The 19,535-nt window shown below is 60.4% G+C and overlaps 2 protein-coding genes across 8 annotated transcripts in view; one reads left to right on the plus strand and one right to left on the minus strand.

The window, feature by feature from the left end:
* SDCCAG8 (SHH signaling and ciliogenesis regulator SDCCAG8) overlaps positions 1-13,623 on the plus strand; it is a 209,596-nt gene extending 195,973 nt beyond the window's left edge. For 4 of the 5 annotated variants that reach the window (XM_054713026.1, XM_054713028.1, XM_054713029.1 and 1 more), the window contains one exon: positions 13,299-13,623. In XM_054713026.1, the coding sequence (XP_054569001.1) occupies positions 13,299-13,328 (30 nt within the window). In that variant the 3' untranslated portion in view covers positions 13,329-13,623. Of the gene's footprint in view, positions 1-2,092; positions 2,240-13,298 lie in introns of those variants that run through there. The other variant, XM_054713027.1, reaches the window with a different exon arrangement.
* A 3,146-nt stretch (positions 13,624-16,769) lies between these two features.
* AKT3 (AKT serine/threonine kinase 3) overlaps positions 16,770-19,535 on the minus strand; it is a 214,831-nt gene continuing 212,065 nt past the window's right edge. For all 3 annotated transcript variants that reach the window (XM_054712924.1, XM_054712922.1, XM_054712923.1), the window contains one exon: positions 16,770-18,641. In XM_054712924.1, coding sequence (XP_054568899.1) covers positions 18,565-18,641 — 77 coding nt within the window. In that variant the 3' untranslated portion in view covers positions 16,770-18,564. The remainder of the gene's footprint in view (positions 18,642-19,535) is intronic.

Consider the following 19,535-nt stretch of genomic DNA (forward strand, 5'->3'; position numbering starts at 1 on the left):
TGGGGGGTCCTCGGGGGGCTGAGAGCCCAGCTAACACACACCCTGCGCTGGGGGGGGGGGTCCTGGGGGGGAGCTGTGAGCCCAGGTAACGCACACCCCGTTCTGGGGGAGTCCTGGGGGGCCCTCCAGGGGACTGAGAGCCTAGGTAACGCACACCCCGTGTTGGCGGGGGTTCTCGGGGGGGGCTGAGATCCTAGGTACATGCACACCCCGCGCTGGTGGGGGGGTCCTCAGGGTCCTGAGACCCCTGGTATCCTGCACACTCCTCCCTGTGTGTGTGTGTGTGTGTGGTGGGGGGGGGGGTGTCTTCAGGATGGATCCACCCACCTGCTGGGGTCTGCACGTGGCTCTTTGTCTTGTTCCCGATTCACAGCTGCGTTTTATCAGTGATCACTCTGCTCAGCTAATAAGCCAGGAGGGAGATCCTGGAGGCTGTGCTGGCACAGTGGGGGACACAGGGACATGTGGGGGGCACAGGCCCGGCCTCTTTAGGGAGCTGAAGCTGTGCTGGAGCCTAGGCCCAGAATGCAGGAGCCACGCCACGTGCTGAGCAGATCCAGGCAGGCACCTCTGCCAGGGCTGCGGGAGTCAGCTGTGAAGGGCCCCCGGATTGTATGTGCACCGCCTGGATTGGGTGAGGAAATGGGGGTGCTCCCGGTTAGGGGAGTCATTGAGTGGAATGCACAAATCTTGTCCTAAATTACCTGACTGATCATCGAGCTAAGATTTTGGGGGGATGGATGGGTTATAAAAGCCCTTTTATAAAGCCTTTTTAAAAAATCCTCCCACAAGGATATTTTTTCCATTGATTTCTAGAGAGAGTAGAAGGGAGGGAGGGAGAGAGAGAGACATCGACATGAGAGGCACATCGGTTGGTTGCCTCCTGCAGGGCCCTGACCAGGGCCGGGGAACCTGCCATGGAGGGAGGTGCCCTTGACCGGGAATCGAACCCACGACCGCTCGGTCCTCAGGCCGCCGCTCCAGCCACAGAGCCAAAACAGCCAGGCAAAGCCATTTTTAAACAAACACAACATTTACTAAAGAATCAAAGATGCAGAAAAAGAATTACTTGCTTCATGTGTCCCCAAAAGACAAAAAATGGAGACAGTGGCACCCCGTGCTGGGTGCCCAAGAACAGAGGGAGTGAGGTGTGGATGCCCGCAGAGGCCTGGCACGGGGACAGGTGAGACAGGCATAACTCCCTTTGCCCTGCAGCATGGAGTATCGGCTCCATTTTACAGATAGGGAAACTGAGGCTCACACAAGCACAGCCAGCCAGCAAGCAGGGACACTGCCGTGGAGCCCGAGTCTGAGTCCGCAGCCCAGGTTCCCTGTTGGGTTGGCCCCGGGACCCGCTGGGAGGAGGGGGGAAGTGTGGGCAGGGGAGCTGGGAGCGCAGAAACCCTTTTTTCTAAATCGCTGCTCTCTGTCCAGAGGCCGGGCTTTCCGCCCCCAGCGGTTTGTTAGGATCCTGAGGTGTCCTCGTGGCCTCGGCCTGCAGTCAGGGGTGCACCCAGGTCCCACGAATCCCCGGGGGACGTCACACCCCCGTGCTCGGCGTGATTCATGGGAAAACGCATCTGGAAAGAGAGGAGGAGAAATTGTCTCTCCTCGTCCTTTCAGAATGACCGTGTGCCGAACGGGTGTCTGGGAGCCACCACCCTCTGAGTGGTTTTCCCGCTCGGCCCACCAGATCCCTCTGCAAAGTACTCATTTGTTCCCCACATAGTGACACCCTCCCCCGTCACCCAGCACCCATGCCAGTCCCTGACCTGAGCCTGGGACCAGGACACACCAGGACTCACCTTTCCCCCCCCCGCCCAACCACCACCGTGCCACTGAGGCTGTGCACAGGCCACCCTCCACGGTCAGCTGAGATGCTGGTGAAGAAACACACGCCGTCCTGCCAGGTGGCTCAGTGGTTGGAGCATCGTCCCAAACATCAGAAGGTTGTGGGTTCCAGTCCTGGTCAGGGACACACCCAGGTTTCAGGTTCCATCCCAGTTGGGGTATGTATGGGACACAGCTGAACGATGTTTCTCTCGCACATTGATGCTACTTTCTCTCTCCCTTCCTCTCTCTCTAAAATCAGTAAGATAGTCCGGCCGGCGTGGCTCCGTGGTGGAGCGTCAAACTATGGTCCAGGAGGTCACGGTTCGAGTCCCGGTCAGGGCTCATGCCGGGTTGCAGGCTCAGTCCCCAGTGTGGGGCCTGCAGGAGGCAGCCGATCCATGAGTCTCTCTTCTTCATTGATGTTTCTCTCTCCCTCTTTCCCTTCCTCTCTGACATCAGTAAGAATATATTTAAAAAATAAACCCTCCGGTGAGAATAAAAAAAAAAAAAAGGACACAAGGGACATAGAATCCAGGGCCCAGGAGCCTGCCTTGTCACACGCCGTGTGGGTCACTCCGGAGGACACAGGTTTAGGAACCTCGGAAGTGTTTACAGGCGCGGAGAACAGAATGATGCCGGACCGTGTCCTGGTGGTGAGGGCCTGAGCAAGTCTGATGTCTCCTGTAGCCTCAGTTTCCCCATCTGCACAGTGGGTGTCAGCCCAGCCCAGCTCAAAGGGGAAGTGGGATTGTCCCCGGCAGGCAAAGGAAACGTCAGGGTTTCCTTCTCTCTCTCCTTCCCCCAGGGAAGGCACCGGCCTGTGGAACCAGCAGTGAGGTGACACGCTCCCCGCTCCGCCCCTCTTCCTGCCGGAACCGGGCTGGCTGAGCCCTGGCTGGTGGTGGCCAAAGGTCAGGGCACCGGGTCTGCAGCAGGTGGTTCATGTTCCCATGAGAAAAGCAGATCCCTGTTCGGGGAGGATGGGCCGTGTTCCCAGGTGAGCCCCCGGGTCCCACGAGCAACTGCCAGCCAGGCTAGGAGGTGCCTTCTGTAATCAGAGCACAGCACCCGTGGTTAGCAGGGCCTGGTCAGTATCTCTTGTAAGCAGGGCTGGACCCCAATAGTCTACTCTGCCCCTAACAGGGGGACTGGGACGCGGGCATGAGCGAGTCCCCCGGCCTCTCAAGCTGCCCAAGAAGGGGGTTGGGGGGCCTCTTCTCTCCGTTCTGGGCCACATCATGGTCACATCGGGGTTTGCCCTCCAACTCCCCCTCTGCCTGCCCGCAGCACTCAGATCCCACCCTGGACCATCGGCGCCTGGAAGCCTGATCTCTGCCAAATTGAATACTTAGAGAAAAAACCCCAAACCTTAGAAAATCCTCAGAAAAGCACGCAGTCTTTCTTCCCTGGCCGGAGCACACGAGTGACTTGAGCATCCTGGCTCTGCTCCGGCCGGCTGGCCGGCCTCCGAAGGGTCTTGAAGACGCACGTGTGACATGGGGCGCTCAGACGGGGGCACGACCCGAGGGGGAGCTGCTGGCGTTTGCCACAGGCATGGTGAGCAGGGGAGGCCGGGACCCAGGCCTGACGCTCTCTGCGGAGGAACCCAAGGCCTGCTCGCCCTCCGGCCGTGCAGTGAACTTGAACTGTGAGCCCCTGGCCGCTCGGAACAGCCTGGCTCACCCCACAGCCGCGGTTCAGGGCCCTGGGAGTTCTCGCGGCCAAAAGGCGCCACTGAGGCACCATCGCTTACAGGGGCGGAGCGGGGAGCATGTCCCCTCGCTGCTGGGTCCTCGGGCCTGTGCCTTCCGGCTTCTCAGGGGGCCTCACCAGCTTGGGGAGAAGAGAGAAGGAAGCTGGCATTTCTTTGGCCTGCTGCGTCCAGTTCCTTCCTTCTGCGCGTCAGACTCCGACCGTCTGTCCGCCTCGCACCCAACAGAGGGTGTGTTCTGGCCGGGGCAGCTGCTCTGAGCGGGGTCACCTCCTGATTTGTCCCCCGTCCCCAGCCCCGTGCCCTGAAGTGGGTGACAGAGCTCGGGCTGGCCTCTGGCCTCCGACAGGAAGCCACCAGCCTGGTGAAAAGGCTCTCATTCTCAGTTGCTCCTGCTGAGTTCTGGAATGTGCACCCCAGCCTGGCGGATTCCCAGGGCCCTGAGCCGCGGCTGTGGGGTGAGCCGGGCTGGTCCGAGCGGCCAGGGGCTCACAGTTCAAGGTCACTGCACGGCCGGAGGGTGAGCAGGCTTGGGTTCCTCAGCGGAGCGCACTATGGACTTGCCCCTGGAGTGGTACTGACGGGGGACACTGGCCTGATTAAGCGCCTGCCTCTCGGGGTGGAGGGGCTTCTGGAAAAGGGCTTTGAAAATGTCACGAGAGGCTCTCCTGGTCCTGGAGGAGAAGGGGGGCCGCAGCAGGAGCCCAGCCTGGCTCCGACCCCTCCGCCTCGTGTCTGGGGAGGAACCTGGGCCCCGGGAGCCTCGGCGGCGAGGCCTGACAGCTGGGAGCCGGGTCAGGGGTCTGTGACCAGCGCCCGGGGCTCTGACATCTGTCCGAGGCGGGTGCCAGCTGGCAGGGAAAGGGGACTCTCGTGGGGAGAGGGACATCTGAGAGCGGGAAAGCGCGGAGCTGCCCGTCCACCCAGAGGCCGGCTTACAGCCGGGGTTATTTTATATTTTTAATTTCTCTATTTTTATTGATTTCAGAGAGGAAGGGGGAGATAGAAACATCACTGATAAGAGAGAACCACTGATCCGCTGCCTCCTGCACGCCCCACACTAGAGACTGAGCCTGACACCCGGGCACACGGCCTGACCGGGAATCAAGCCGTGACCTCCTGGCTCGTAGGTGGTTGTTCAACCACTGAGCCACCCGGCCGGGCAGGTCAAGACGAGCCATTTGTTTACACATTGACGTGGGGGTGGACGTGGCTCTGGCTGATCTGCCGTCGCGACCGGCTGTGGGTCCGTCGGGGAGAGTTCCCTCAGCCCCCTCCGACGTGCCCGTGACTAATCACCTGGCCCCACGACGCTCCGAGCATTCTTGGCAGCGAATTCAAGTTCTAATTTGATTTAAACTTGTGTGCGGACCCAACAGCCATATGTGATTATATTCAAAATCACGGACATGATCTTACACCAAAGGACTCGTGAAAAGCCAGCCGGACGCAGAGACCCAGAGGCTGGTGTGTGACCTGAAGCCGAGGGAGGGGGCAGCTCGCTGGGAGCCGGAGGTGTCGCACGTTTGCAGGGTCCTACCCTGGCCCCGGGGTCGCCTGGCGCTGATGGAGGCGCTTCTGTGAGGTGAGCGACCTGCCAGGCAGATGGTGCTCGGATCCACCAGCAAATACACCGAATAAAAGCAACGCACACGCCGCCTCCTGAACCAGGAGTTTTTGGAAAGAGTTCCAAATAGATGAAAACAAACAATTTGATTTCCACCAAATTGTTGTTTCTTTGTTTTCACCCGGATTTTCACCCGAATTGTCAGCCTCAAAAATAAACACTGATACATTCCCAGAAAATATTTTTCAAATAAAAACTGACTCTGTTAAAGTTTGCCCTGATTCTTTCAAAACTGTGTACGAGACACTGTCAACCGAAGTGACTTCCCTGTTTTTTTAAAAACACACTCGAACATATGCAGCTCAAATGTCACCAGCTCCCGCCGCCTGCGAGTTCGCACAGATGACACGCGACCCTCGCGCCGCTCCCCACACGAGGGCCCGGGACACACAGACGCCCCCGCCCCGCGACTCGCAGGGCAGGTCTCACTTCCCCTTGTCGCGTTGAAACTAAAGGCCCCGCGCGTCCTTGTTCTGGAAAAGCTCACTCGGCTCGTCTGCGCTCACCTCGCCTGCTGCTTGCGGTTCCCTTTGTCCTAGATCAGTGGTCGGCAAACTCAGTCCACAGAGCCAAATACCAACAGTACAACAATTGAAATTTCTTTGGAGAGCCAAATTTTTTTAAACTTCTTCTAACGCCACTTCTTCAAAATAGACTCGCCCAGGCCGTGGTATTTTGTGGAAGAGCCACACTCAAGGGGCCAAAGAGCCGCATGTGGCTCCCGAGCCGCAGTTTGCCGACCACGGTCCTAGAGCGAACCACCTCCGGGTGAGCTCCTGGGAGAAGAGAAACCGAATCTCGTATCGCTCGGGTGCATTTGCTCCGCTGCTGCTTCCCCAGTGAGACATTCCATTTTGCAACCTAACTTCACAATCCAGATCCTAAAGGGAGCTAAATATTTTAATCCAATTAGACAAGTGAACAAAACACTGAATATTGCATGCAGCGCAGCTAGATCAGTGGTTCTTGCCTTTAAAAGGCTGCGCCTCCGTCACATTACACCCCAAATGTCAGTGTCGTCTGCCTTCCCAGCGCCTTCCCGCCCGAGGCAGCCAGAGGCGCCCGCTCTGGGGTGACGCTGTCTGTCCTCCGAGAGCTCTCTGCCTCCGTTTACCATGGACGGGGCTCCTGCCCGGGGCAGAGGGCGCCTCGGACTCCTGGGGACCCGCAAAGCTGGAGACTGCGCACCCGGGCCCCGAGTCGCAGAGGGAACCCGGGTTAGTGAGCTCTGGGAGGGGGCGGGGAGGCCCAAGCAGATGCCAGGCCATGGGGCTGCGTGGCCTCTGACCCCTCCCTGCTGGGTGTGGGTCCCCTGCCTCCCTCTACGTCCCAGCCCCTCGTCCCGCCCCCCCAGGATGCTGCTGCCCAGATGCCCAAGAGTCAGGCCCCCTGCCTCCCCAGTGCCCTCCTGGCCCCCCAGCCCTTCCCCTCGCAGCCCAGCCGGCCCTTCACTGTCCCAGCCCCAGGGCAGCGACGGGAGAATGAGGAGCTGTGACCTTGCCCTGAACTCCTGTCCCTGCAGCTGCAACAGCCGATTCCAGGAAAGGCTGTGCCCAGCCAGGGGTGAGGGCCCAGCTGGAGGGGTGAGGGACCCAGCCGGAGGGGTGAGGGGCCCAGCCGGAGGGGTGAGGGGCCCAGCCGGAGGGGTGAGGGCCCAGCCGGAGGGGTGAGGGCCCAGCCGGAGGGGTGAGGGACCCAGCCGGAGGGGTGAGGGCGCAGCCGGAGGGGTGAGGGACCCAGCCGGAGGGGTGAGGGCCCAGCCGGAGGGGTGAGGGCCCAGCCGGAGGGGTGAGGGGCCCAGCAGGGGGGGTGAGGGCCCAGCCGGAGGGGTGAGGGCCCAGCCCAGGGGTGAGGACCCAGTTGGAGGGGTGAGGGCCCAGCCGGAGGGGTGAGGGACCCAGCTGGAGGGGTGAGGGACCCAGCCGGAGAGGTGAGGGACCTAGCTCAGGGGTGAGGACCCAGTTGGAGGGGTGACGGCCCAGCCGTAGGGGTGAGGGCCCAGCCCAGGGGTGAGGACCCAGCTGGAGGGGTGAGGGCCCAGCCGGAGGGGTGAGGGCCCAGCCGGAGGGGTGAGGACCCAGCTGGAGGGGTGAGGGCCCAGCAGGAGGGGTGAGGGCCCAGCCGGAGGGGTGAAAGGCCAGCCAGAGTTTGGGTCACTTGCCTGTAGCGGGAGGAGGGGAGGCAAGACTGCACTGACCCGGCGGCACGCCCTGGGCCCGTGGGGAGCACTGGGGTCAGAGGTCAGGCTCACACCCGAGGCCGCCTTGCAGAGCTGTGTGGAGGGCTGGCGGGCCGGTGCTGCCCGATCCCGTGGCCTGTTCCTTCCAGGTGGAGGGGTGAGGGCCCAGCCTGTGGGTCTGTCCTTGACCGAGTCCCACAGAGGCAGACCTGGCTGCTCAGAACAGCATCCAGGAGCCCAACTCCCAGGTCGGGGTCCAGCACACACACACCCCTCCCCCACCCCACCCCACCCCTGTTCAAATCTCAGCTCCGCCCCCTTCAGGTCAACCTTTCAGCTCCCATTTCACTCAGTCTCTGGTTTAAAACAAACCAAATCAGCCTCCCTTTCCCTCTCCTACAGGGAGCCCATTCCCCAGCGCCCGGCAGAGGCCGCAGGGTGTGAAAGGGCGGGGGGTGAACCCTTTAACATCTGTTCTGTACAAGGAGGAAGGAAGGCCCAGAGAGGGGTGACCGAGCTGAGAGTCAGTGGTGGGAACACATTCCCAGAGAGACTGTCTTCCTGCCCTGGCCCAGCAGGGCGGCGGGGAGGGTTGGGAGGGGGGTGGCCATCCCCAGGGGAAGGAGGCTTCCCTGTCCTGTGTCCCTCGAGCGTGGGGGGCCGGGCCTGCTGGGCCTGGGAGGGTGGGGGGAGCCTGAGGGCTGGGCCGGAGCGTCCCCAGCTCTGTGGACCCCGGGCACCTCCCAGCTGCCCCAGAGGGAGGTCGGGGAGGGGTCTGCCCTGCAGTTAAAAATAGATGCTTTCTCCCTGAGGCCCCGGGCGGACCCTGTGACCTGCACGTGGACGGGGACAGCGCAGGAGCAGGACGCGGGTCCCACCTGCTGGGGCAGCTGAGGGGCTGGGGCAGCTGAGGGGCTGGGGCCGGCACCTCCTGTGCGCAGGCCCAGAGGGTGCCCCCCGCCCGGGTTTGGGGACAAAGCGGCAGAAGAGGCTCCGCTGGGCTCACAGCTCGGTCGCGGGGAACCGCTGAGGTCACCCAGGGACTCACGTCTTAAAGGTCAAACCTCAGAAATGCCTGAGACCAGTGGTCGGCAAACTCATTAGTCAACAGAGCCAAATACCAACAGTATTTGAGAGCCAAATTTTTAAAACTTAACCTTTTGCACTCGGATGTCGAGATTAAAATTACTCTTTGAACGTATCAATAATTTGAAATATAAAAAAATCCAAATAAATAAGTTTGTATGAAAAGAAACTCCAGTTTTTTATTTTACTGCCACGCTTTGTAAAATCTGGGGTATTTAAAAAATTAAATCCCGAGTAGAATAAAGGAGTCGAGAAAAAAGCAAGCGAGTGCAAAGGGTTAAACTTCTTCTAACGCCACTTCTTCAAAATAGACTCGCCCAGGCCGTGGTATTTTGTGGAAGAGCCACACTCAAGGGTCCAAAGAGCCGCATGTGGCTCTCGAGCCGCAGTTTGCCGACCACAGCCTTAGACCAAAGGCCAGGGCTTGTGGAGAGAGGCTCCCTTAGGACTTAGAGGGGAACAGAGAGAAGGGGGGCCACAGTGGCTCCCCACGGAGCGCGCTGCCAGGTGCCCTGGGCCCCCCATCCCCCTGACCTGCAGGGCAGCCCCGATGGCTGCAGCACCCCGAGGCCACAGCACCCCGAGGCCACCCCACCCCGAGGCCACAGCACCCCGAGGCCACAGCACCTCGAGGCCACCCCACCCCGAGGCCACAGCACCCCTAGGCCATACCACCCCGAGGCCATACCACCCCGAGGCCATACCACCCCGAGGCTACCCCACCCCACCCTGAGGCCACAGCACCCCGAGGCCACAGCACCCCGAGGCCACTGCACCCCGAGGCCACAGCACCCCGAAGCCACAGCACCCCGAGGCCACCGCACCCCGAGGCCACCCCACCCCGAGGCCACCCCACCCCGAGGCCACAGCACCCCGAGGCCACAGCACCCGGAGGCCACAGCACCCCGAGGCCACAGCACCCCGAGGCCACAGCACCCCGAGGCCACCCCACCCCGAGGCCACAGCACCCCGAGGCCATGGCTGGGGCCTCGCTGACAGGCAGGAAGGCAGGAGGACGGGGAGAAGGTGGCGGGGCTGATGCCACAGGTGAGATGGCTCACCCCGAGGTCACACCACCCCAAGGCCACAGCACCCCGAGGCCACACCACCCTCCGGCACCGCGCCTGGTCCCCGCACAGCCGGCCCGCTCGCTGCAGCGCGGGCGAAGGAGCCACTTTCTGGAAATCAGGCCTCAGGTCCCCGAGGGGAGGGCAGGGAGCGGAGTTGGGCAGCACCAGAGCTCCTCTGTCCCCGGCCGGGGCAGGAGGGGACGCGCTGGGACATGTCCTAGCGGCTCAGCCCGGAGGGTGCACGGTGCTGGGCAGCCAGTGACGTAGCGGGTCATCGGTCAGTCCTATGGGCTGAGCTCCCCACGCGCCGGGCCCTGGCAGGTGCCGGGGACGAGCACTGGACAGGGGGTGAGAGCAGGCTCCCCCCCAAACCGAAGGAACATGGCCTGGCCCGGCGGCGGGGCTCAGGGGCTGAGCGTCGACCTGTGAACCAGGAGGTCGGGGTTCGATTCCCCGTCAGGGCACATGCCCGGGTTGGGGGCTCCATCCCCAGTGTGGGGCGTGCAGGAGGCAGCCGATCAATGACTCTCTCTTATCAATGTTTCTCTCTTTCTCTCTCTCTCTCCCCCCTCCCTCTTTGAAGTCAATAAATAATATTTAAAAAACAAAAAAGAAAACAAAGCCTTGAAGAGAAGTGATAGCTGGGCCGGGAGTGGGGTGACTCCTGCCTGTCCACGCTGAGGACCTCACGTCTGGACCCTCCGGGGTGGGGCCCTGGGGTCAGGGGAGCCGCCCCCGCCGGCAGGGTCGGGTCAGCTGCGGATGGACTGCCGGACGGCCAGCCCACCCAGGACTCGGGTGAGAACGCCCAGGACTGCCGGACGGCCAGCCCACCCAGGACTCGGGTGAGAACGCCTTTCCTGGAGCTCCGGGTAGGAGAAGCCCGCCCTCCCCCGGCCTCTCCTCCTGACCTCGCCCCGAACTGGCCTGGGACGGGCGTGACCTTTCCCGTTGGAAACACGCCGGCTGCGGGTCACGCTCTTCCTCTCAGAGACACCCCGAGCCTCGGACGTGAGAACGGACCCCTGACCCCAGGTCAGCGGGCAGCCGCCCGGGAGCGAGGGGGGGAGTCTCCCATTCCCGGCCGCCCGGGCCCGGCCATCAAGGCTGAAGGCAAAGCAGCTGCAGGGGCTGTGGACCAGGCGTCCTCACACCACGGCCCGCGGGCCACGTGCGGTGTTTCTGCCGTTTTGTTTTTTACTTCAAAATAAGATATGTGCAGTGTGCATAGGAATTTGTTCATAGTGTTTTTTAAACTACAGTCCGGCCCTCCAGCGGTCTGAGGGACAGTGAACTGGCCCCCGTTTAAAAGTGTGAGGACCCCTGCTGTAGATGGAGACCCGTTAGACTCTAACGGTTAGAGGGTCAAACGGAGCTGCGGCAGCCCCGGGCTGAGCATCACCCCGAGGACAGAGGGGGCCCCTCTGTCACCCCCGGGCCTGGGCACCCCCTGCGGCCGGAGAACAGAAGCCCCCGGTGGCTCCCAGGAGAGGGTCGCCCAGGTCTGGGCCCACCCCCTCCCCCCCCACCCCACCCCCCACAGGCCAACGCACATTTTCTAACTGCCCTGTGCCGAACCCCTCTACTCACAGCCTGGAAACCTCCGTGACATGGAAACGTCACCTTTGCTCTTTATGAAAAGGTCAGCAGCGCAGTGCGCTGGGCGGTCCGGCTTCAGGTGTTTCAGGGACAGACCCAGGGACGCCCCTTCCCCAGCCCCCACCCCCTCTGGCGTCTCCCCCAGTCTCCCCCTGCACACCCGCCTCCCACACCAGCCAGCACCCCGCTTTCTTCCACCCCAACTCCCTCCTGCCGCCCCGCCACGAGCCCCCAGTCACCCCATTATTCCACCCAGTGGAGGCCCCGCCGCCTCTGCGCCCCACACCCACCTCTCTCGGGGCTCCTGTTGGCACCCCCCGGGGGGGGGGGCTCTGAGGGCGGGGCGCCTCCTCTGCGAGCTGGGGGAGCAGCCCAGGGCGCTGAGCATCTCAGAGACTCGAACCTGGCACCTGGCCGCCTCCTCCCAGGACAGGGGCCTCCCCGGCAGGAGGGGGGACCCTCAGGGCGCCCTGGAGGCCGCGGGGCCTGGAGAGGGGCTGACCCAGGCCCTGTGGAGCCGCAGCCCCGGTTCTGCCCGCAGCCCCTCCCCGTGACCTCCCGCGGAGCCGCCTCCGGGCGAGGAGGGGAGGCTCATCGGGAAGATGGGCCACAGCTGAACTCACAAGGCCCAGCCCGGGAGCCCAGAGGCCTTGGAGGCCCTCAGCACCCCCGTCTCTGGCTTTGCCTGAGCCTCTCCCCGAATCTACAGCCATCCTTTAAGCCGCCTGAGGCCGCTCCCACACATGGGACCAAATGGGAACAATAAAAACAAGAAAAAGAAAAAGAAAAACGTCAGCGGACCGGTTTCCAGGGGTTTCTCCTGCGTGGATTCTGACCTCGCTGTAAGCACGGCCCTGGCCGGGAAGCCCCAACAAGCAATCAGCAGGCAGCCCCCAGGTGCCGCCCCGCTGCCGGCTCAGGGCACCTGCGGGGAAGGGCCGAGGCCCCGCAAACAGAGACCAGGCCGGCCCAGGGCCCACATGGCGTTCCTGACTCATCTGCAGGGGTGAAAGCTGGGAGGGAGGGAGGGGTGTCCTCTGAGCTCCCCATCCAGTGCCCTCACCCCAGGGCCGTTACGCTCCGGAGGGCAAGGCCTCCCACACAGCACAGAGGGGGACTGGAGGCGTGTTTGGGGACCGGGGCTGTTGGCTTCCCCGTGCAGTTTGCAGACGTGAGGCGGGCAGAGGGGTGCAGTCTCTCACCTGTGACTCCGCAGCCCGACCTCCCTGACCAGCTGACGCATCGACATGTGCTCACAACGGAGAGACCCCGGCACCAGACTCCCCCTTCCACCCGTGGGAGGTGGTTCCGGGGGGAAGGCCTTTCCGTACGTTACCGTAAGTTGTCTGCAGCCAAAACCCTGGAGGGGTCCCCGGCAGTTCCTTAGGGACACTTGGCCTGCACCCGGTTTACTCGCCGTAACGTCGTCGGAGCCGTTTTCAGGAGCCAGATCCTGGCACGAGCCAGCTTCTCCTTCCGTGGACGGCGGAAGAGACGGAGCTCCGGCCACTGATCACACAGCTCTCACCTGATGCAGGTGTCTGCGCTGCAGATGTAAAGCATCAAAACATGGGCCCTGCCCGGCCGGCGTGGCTCAGGGGCTGAGCATCGACCTATGGACCACGAGGTCACGGTTCGATTCCTGGTCGGGGCACGTGCCCAGGTTGCGGGTTCGATCCCCAGTGTGGGGTGTGCAGGAGGCAGCCGATCCATGATTCTCTCTCATCGTTGATGTTTCTACCTCTCTCTCCTTCTCCCTTCCTCTCTGAAGTCAATGAAAATAAATTTAAAAAAAAAAGAAAGAGAAATGGGCCCTGGCCAGGTAGCTCAGCTGGTCAGAGCATCGTCCCGATACACCGAGGTTGTGGTTCGATCCCCGGTCAGGGCACATACAAAATCCACCAATGATGCATAAGCAAGTGGAGCAACATCGATGTTTCTCCATCTCCAATCAATAAATAAACATTTTAAAGAAAGAGTTCACCTTATGTTCTTATTCGACAAGGGCTCTGACCTGTGGGGAAGGTGAGTTGTAAACCCTTCATCCAGTTGGCTACATACACTTTCTCCATTGTTAGCATAAGACATTATTTTCTCCAAATACTCAGGGGAGTCAACCAGTGAGAAGACAAATCACAGTGAAGAACAGGATCTATTTAAACTTACTCTTTATTTTCATTTTTTTTTTTCCAGTTACCCAGCATGCCACAATCCGATTGCTGACCTGGATGAAACAGTGAAATCAATGATTTACAAAGAGTATTTACATTCATCTGGTTCGCACGGAACGTGCCACAATGCACTGTGGCTTCCCGGGGCCCCGCCTCCGGCCGCGGGCTGCGTCCTCACCGCCTCCGGGCGGCCCCCGCGGATGGACGGGCTGGAGCCGGCGCTGACGGGTGCACCCTCCTGGCGTGGGTTTCTGGAAATGGCTTCGAGTTACTGTACTTGGAAATCTGCTCATCTGTATGCTACGTAGGTCACACATATGGATTTCAATAAACGAACTTCTGAAAGACTCGAGTTGTAATGCTGACGTTCTACCAGGTAGCGATGAACAGAACACACCAAAAAGGCACATAGTTTAACCAGGCCACAGGGCACCGAGGACACACGTTCTTCCTGCCACCCAGGCCCCTGTCCCTCTGCGCCATCCACAGAGCATCCTTCCCCTCCGCCTTCCGCCTCCATCCTGCTGACCTGCGCCCCCGGCCGGGAGACGCCAGGAAGCCCTCAGCATCCTCCTCTCCACGCTGTTAGCAACAAACACAGACAGACGGGCCTCTCCGGCCAGGGGGGGGGGGGGATTGGGGGGGCGGGGGTCAGGGTTCCTCTCCAAGATGTTGTTTGTGAGGGGCCTGGGAACCCCCGACCTCCCCCAGCGTCCTAGTCCGTCTCTGTACACAGATCATCAGCTTAATCTCAACTAGTGTCTCAGCTACACAGTTAGGCCCCGATGCTTTAGGGGGTAAAGCGGGACTGGCATGCCGCGCTGTCCTGGAGGACGGCAATGGAACCATCACGCAGGCAGGTGCCACCCGGGGAAGTCCCCGCCCTCGGGCTGACCTCGGGGCCAGCGATCCACTGCCATCGTCACCGACCGGCCTCTCGGAGACGCCGCGTGGGGCTTTGGAGGTGGCGGGGGGGGCGCCCACCCAAAGACCACGTGAGCCTCTCCAGCATGAGAAGGTTCCAGCCCGGAAGAGCAGAGCCTCTGTTCGGAGTCAGGAGGTTTCGGGCTCACCCACCGCGCTCGAGATCAAGGCCGGGGCGTAAGGTATGGTCATTGTCCCTAACTCTGGTCTGGGGGTAAATGACGTAAGAGTCTAAAAATAGCACCGTGAGAAAACCAGAGGTCACTGACTCCCGCCTCCCGGACCGTCGGCCCCGCGGTGTGGAGAGAGGAGTCTCCCTGCGGGTGCCCTGGAGCTCGGCGTGTGGCGGCCACGTCCAGGCTTGGCTGACTTTGGTCCCTAAGCCATTCCTCTATCTGGCCGAGTCCCCGGAGAGAGCCAGGCCCTGCGGGAGTCGGTTTATGAGGTAACGTCAGAAAAAGGCCCCATCGGGAACGACTCCAGGCCAATCAGACCGCGGTCCGACCACCGGCCCCTCCACCCCCCACGTCTCCGTTGACTGTGCCCTCAGTTCTAAGAACAGCTTCTCCGCTAGGAAGGAAGGAAGCTGAGCCGCACGTGGCCAGGAAGACATCGCTGATGAGCTCCACGGCTTAGAACCTGGGTCCAAACCGCCTGCTGGGCGGGTGGGGAGGGTCTCACACCGCCCGGTGGCACGGGGGCTGCGCTGACCCGGGGCCGGGAGCTCGCCTCCCCTGGGGACACGGCTTCATCCGCGGCTGCGCAGCCGCACGACTGCCATTTCACTAGACGGATGAACGGAGCCCACGTGTGTTTGGAGCGACACGAGATTTACATGTTTTCCTGCCACATCGTACGCCAGGCCGGTGGATACCAGGTGGAGCTCCTACAAACCTTTTCTTCTCCCCAGAAAAGGCCGGTATTCCGTTTTCTGAGATCACAGAACCACATCCAACAACAAGAAAGAGAGCGATAGCAGATTGACACAGTGCTTTATTTCAGCTGTCTGTACGAAGGGAGACACGGCACCCCTAGCCGAGACGTGTAAAAATACTAAGGATGTACAGTGTACAAAAACAGTTCCTCGTCGTTAGTTCACATCCGTGTGGGTCATGGACTGGAGGGAAGAAACAGTTTTGGGGTGACCGACAGTCATGGGGACACAGTTCCTCGGGTTCGTAGTTGGCGTCTGCTTAAAACCCTTACCCGGGCGACTAGATCTTGCGCGGATCTAATGAAAGGACTAGCAAGGTCAAGAAATGTCACAGACTCTAAAGCTACGGGGAGGGAACTCAATGACCAATTTAGAGGTTTTCTTTTTATTTAAATAAATACTTTACATTTCATGCTCGCCTGTAATGCACTCCCAGGAGCAAGATGAGGAGATTCTACCGGAGACGGTACGAACAGTAGCAGCAAAGTGTGGACACTGAGGTGTGTGGAGACCCTGCAGTTAGGAAAGGGGGCCCTTGCTCCGTCCCCCGGAGAAGCAGGGGGCCCCCCCGCGAGAACAGTCAGCTTGAAGAAGCCAGAACCCCGATGGGGATGGGAGGTGGGAAACGATACTGAACGGTGCGTGCGATCGCGTAGGAAGCAAAGCCGTGAGCCACCCTGCCCACCTCCACGCGGCAGCGGCCGAGGTCCTCCGAGGGGGCAGAGGTCACGAGCGTAAGTTCAAGGTGGCGCCCGCACTGTTGCACCTGCGCTGAGGACGACCCGAGGGCTCGGGCCTGGCCGCCGGCGGAATCCAAACCACGGACCCGGCCAGCCCGAGAAGCCCTCTGCGCACCCCCGCCTTTCCGCTCTGCCCCCGGGCCAGCGGACCGACATCTGGGAGCCCGGGGAAGGGAGATTCTCAAGATCGAGGCCAAGGAAACACCCGGGGGGACCCTAGGGAGTCCTGGGGGTCAGTGACGGGGCCCGAGCACCGGCGGGACTGGGCCGGCGGTGAGGAGTGGCCAGCCTGGGCACTGTCAACGCTGCCATGAATCTCTAGGTCGCGTCCTTGGCCAAGGTCATGGGAATCACCTTCACGTTTGGGAAAAAAACAAACAAACGAAAAGAAAGCTACCAATGTGCTTAGTGTGTGGAGTCCTACCTCCCACTAAGGGAGCCCAGGCGTGAGCAGCCAGTCCCAGCTCTCTCCCCCTCCTCTCACCTGTTGTTTTTTTTAAATCAAATGAATGCAAGACAACTTACAAGACATACCTTCTAGTCTACCTTCTTGTCCGTGTGAAACATTCAACGTAATTCCAAGTGGGAAAAAAAAAAAGTTGAGCGATATGTGTAAGTAAGAGTGAACTACCAATGACTGCAACTTCCTACTCAATACTAAGGATGGACCTCACTCAGGTAGAAATATGAAAAATTAGGATAAAATCTCTGTGAAATACGTCTTAGCTGCCTTAGGAAAATGCCCTTTTAACCCCCGGCAGTCCCAGCGGCCCACCCTCGCCGGCAGTGGTTTCCTGTCCGCGAGCCCACGCTCCCGGCGCCGCGGCTAAGACAGCTGCGTGTGAGTATGAGGCATCCTGCTCAGCATCGCCTGCTCCCCGCCCCCCCTGCGGTCACCAGCCTACGTCACACTGCGGTCTTCCACGCGGGAGCGCTCCGAGAGCTGAACTGAAATCACCTCCGTGATCGCCCCGGGAGGCCCCGCCCTGGGTCTCGTCGGCTGCTTTGGAAATCGTCAGCTCCTAGCACCAAAGGGTTTAGTCTGAAGATCGTCGTCAATGGAGGAGGAAGATGAGGTTTGCATACACACCCGCCGGGGGAGCGGTGCAGCGTGGGGACAGGAGTATATACAGAAAGAGGACGGCTGGAGCTGTCCCTTTTGTGTTTGTTTCCCTGATGGCTTAATTCGGTGACAAATGTACCACGATCAGAATAAACACACCAGGCTCTCAGCGCTACCTGCCTCCTTCGCCAGGACCTGCGATGTGTTCGTTCGGCCGAGCAGGTTCACTTATCGTCACTCCCGTCTCCGTGTCTGTCTTTGCCTTGGTGGCCTGGCCGTCCTAACACCTCCCTTCTCAGATGAGCAGACATCACCCCGGCGTGGGTCAGGAACCCCTTGGCGTGGGCAAGCTGGGCACGTTCTCATTCTTAGCACCAAGGGGTTAGAGGACAGCAGCTCTTCTCCCAAAGCCAGATTCTAACCAAACCAGTTCCGTTTCGGAGCCGCGTCAAAATCGTCTCACCAAGGAGAGCAGGCGCGGGAGTCCTGTCGGCGGGTACATCCCTTGCACGTGGGTCAAAAGGAACGGCAGGACGTCTGTCTACTCTGTGTTAGGTTGGAGCTGCATTTGCTAACGCGACATACAATTCTCGTCACTAAAAAATAAATACTACTGCGAGAGAAACAAAGTCACAAAAGGACATTCAGAGTTCTAACATCCGAGGAAAAGCCGACTCACGCGGAACGGAAACGGAAAAGGCAAACACACACGGCCAACGCCCGCTGCCCTCGGGGGGCACGTTTTGGTGAAAAGCAGGATCGTGATACCGGTCTACATTCTTCAGCCATCAGAGGCGAGCAATGGTGGAATGGAGAACGGTTTCCCAGCTCCAGGGAAGCAATGCTCTCCGGGTGCCGATCCTATCGGCGACCTGGGCATGACCTTGAACTCAGCTGTGCATCTGCTTCCTTCCTTCCACGTTCCTTTGCCATGACTGCCTGGGAGGTCGAGACGTCCACGCGGAGCCCCAGGCTTCCTCCACAGGATCCAGCAGGAATGTGGATGCAGGCACCGAGAGAGGCCACGTCTCACCCGTCGTGCGGTCCTTGCAAATCTTCCTAACGAGCGCCGGCCAGGTGGCCGCGGCCGACAGCTGTTTAGGCTCTGCAACCGGGCTTTCCCGAAACCGGCGCCCCACACCGCCACCCCTCCACAATCGCTCGTTCTGGATTACACACTACATCTTCTTGGGCTGATTAGTTTCTGATTTAGCTGCTAGAGAGTTAAAAACAAAATGTACCTAGTGTCAGTGTATCTCATTTACCCTCCGCTGCCGGGGAAGAACCACAACTGAGAGACAAGAAGGCGACAGCCGGGCGCGGATGGATGGCGTGGGCTCATGACTTCCCGGGGCGGTGAGGTGACCTCTGAAAGTTGCTATAAGAGTAAGACAGCAGCAGCAACAGCATGAGACCTTAGACTGAGATACAATTTCATGCAAAAAAACAAAAAGTCGAGTGTATTTGCGTATATGTGTGTTCTCAGGTGGGTGGAGGTGGCGAGGGCGAGGCCGGGGCCGGTCGGGATGTCCGGAGGCGCCTGCGGTGTGAGGAGCCGGGACTGTCCGGCGTCCCGCAGCCGTTCTCGGGGTGAGTCTCAGGCGACAGCCACGCAGCAGCACGGGGCCTACTCGCGGCCGCTCGCCGAGTAGGAGAACTGAGGGAAGTGCGGCCGGCTCTCGTTGTCCATGCCGTCCTCATCGTCTGCGGGCAGAAACAGCCATTTCAATCTTACGCTTGCTTTTTAAAAAATATATATTTTTATTGATTTCAGAGAGGAAGGGAGAGGGGGAGAAACATCAATGATGAGAGAATCATCAATCGGCTGCCTTCTGCACACCCCCCAGTGGGGATCAAGCCCACAACCCAGGCAGGTGCCCTGACCAGGAATTGAACCGTGACCTCCTGGTTCACGCCCCACCACTGAGCCACACTGGCCAGGCCCCACCACTGAGCCACACTGGCCAGGCCCCACCACTGAGCCACACTGGCCAGGCCCCACCACTGAGCCACACTGGCCAGGCGACACTTGCTTTTGGCAACACCATCTCTGGTCCGTACGGTCCTAACTTCTAAGATAATGAAGGTGCAGAGGCAACAGCGTCTAGACACTCGGGTTTGTCCATAGAACACACAGCAGGTAAACCTATTTCAAACGCCTCCCGTTTCCAAACATGTGATCTATGAGGAAATAACACTAGCAAATCATCACCTTCATGACACACACAGTTTGAGACTCAATAACCTGAGACGCTATTGAGGGAACGAGAGTGTGACATTAGAAGGGCCTCCCAGCACCCCGTGGGCTCCTGAGACTCCTGATCAGTTCCTGAAATGCTAGTTCCTTCCGGCACGCGCTTTAGCTGTGATTGCGAATACAGCGTCAGCATTCCGTTTCATCCGAGCCCGTGGGAGGTGCTGCAGAGTTCACGTCTATTGTACATCCGCCACCTGCCTAACGCGTCAGGCCGTCTTCCTAGGACCGAATGTGAAACGAGAACGAAGAGAGAGAGACAGGGCAAGAGGCCGCACCAGGACCAGGGCACAGCCTGCACTGGTGCCTGCCGTCCTCACACCTCCCTTCTCAGATGAGCGGAC

This window comes from Eptesicus fuscus, chromosome 24 (assembly GCF_027574615.1).
Source record: "Eptesicus fuscus isolate TK198812 chromosome 24, DD_ASM_mEF_20220401, whole genome shotgun sequence".
Classification (NCBI taxonomy): domain Eukaryota; kingdom Metazoa; phylum Chordata; class Mammalia; order Chiroptera; family Vespertilionidae; genus Eptesicus; species Eptesicus fuscus.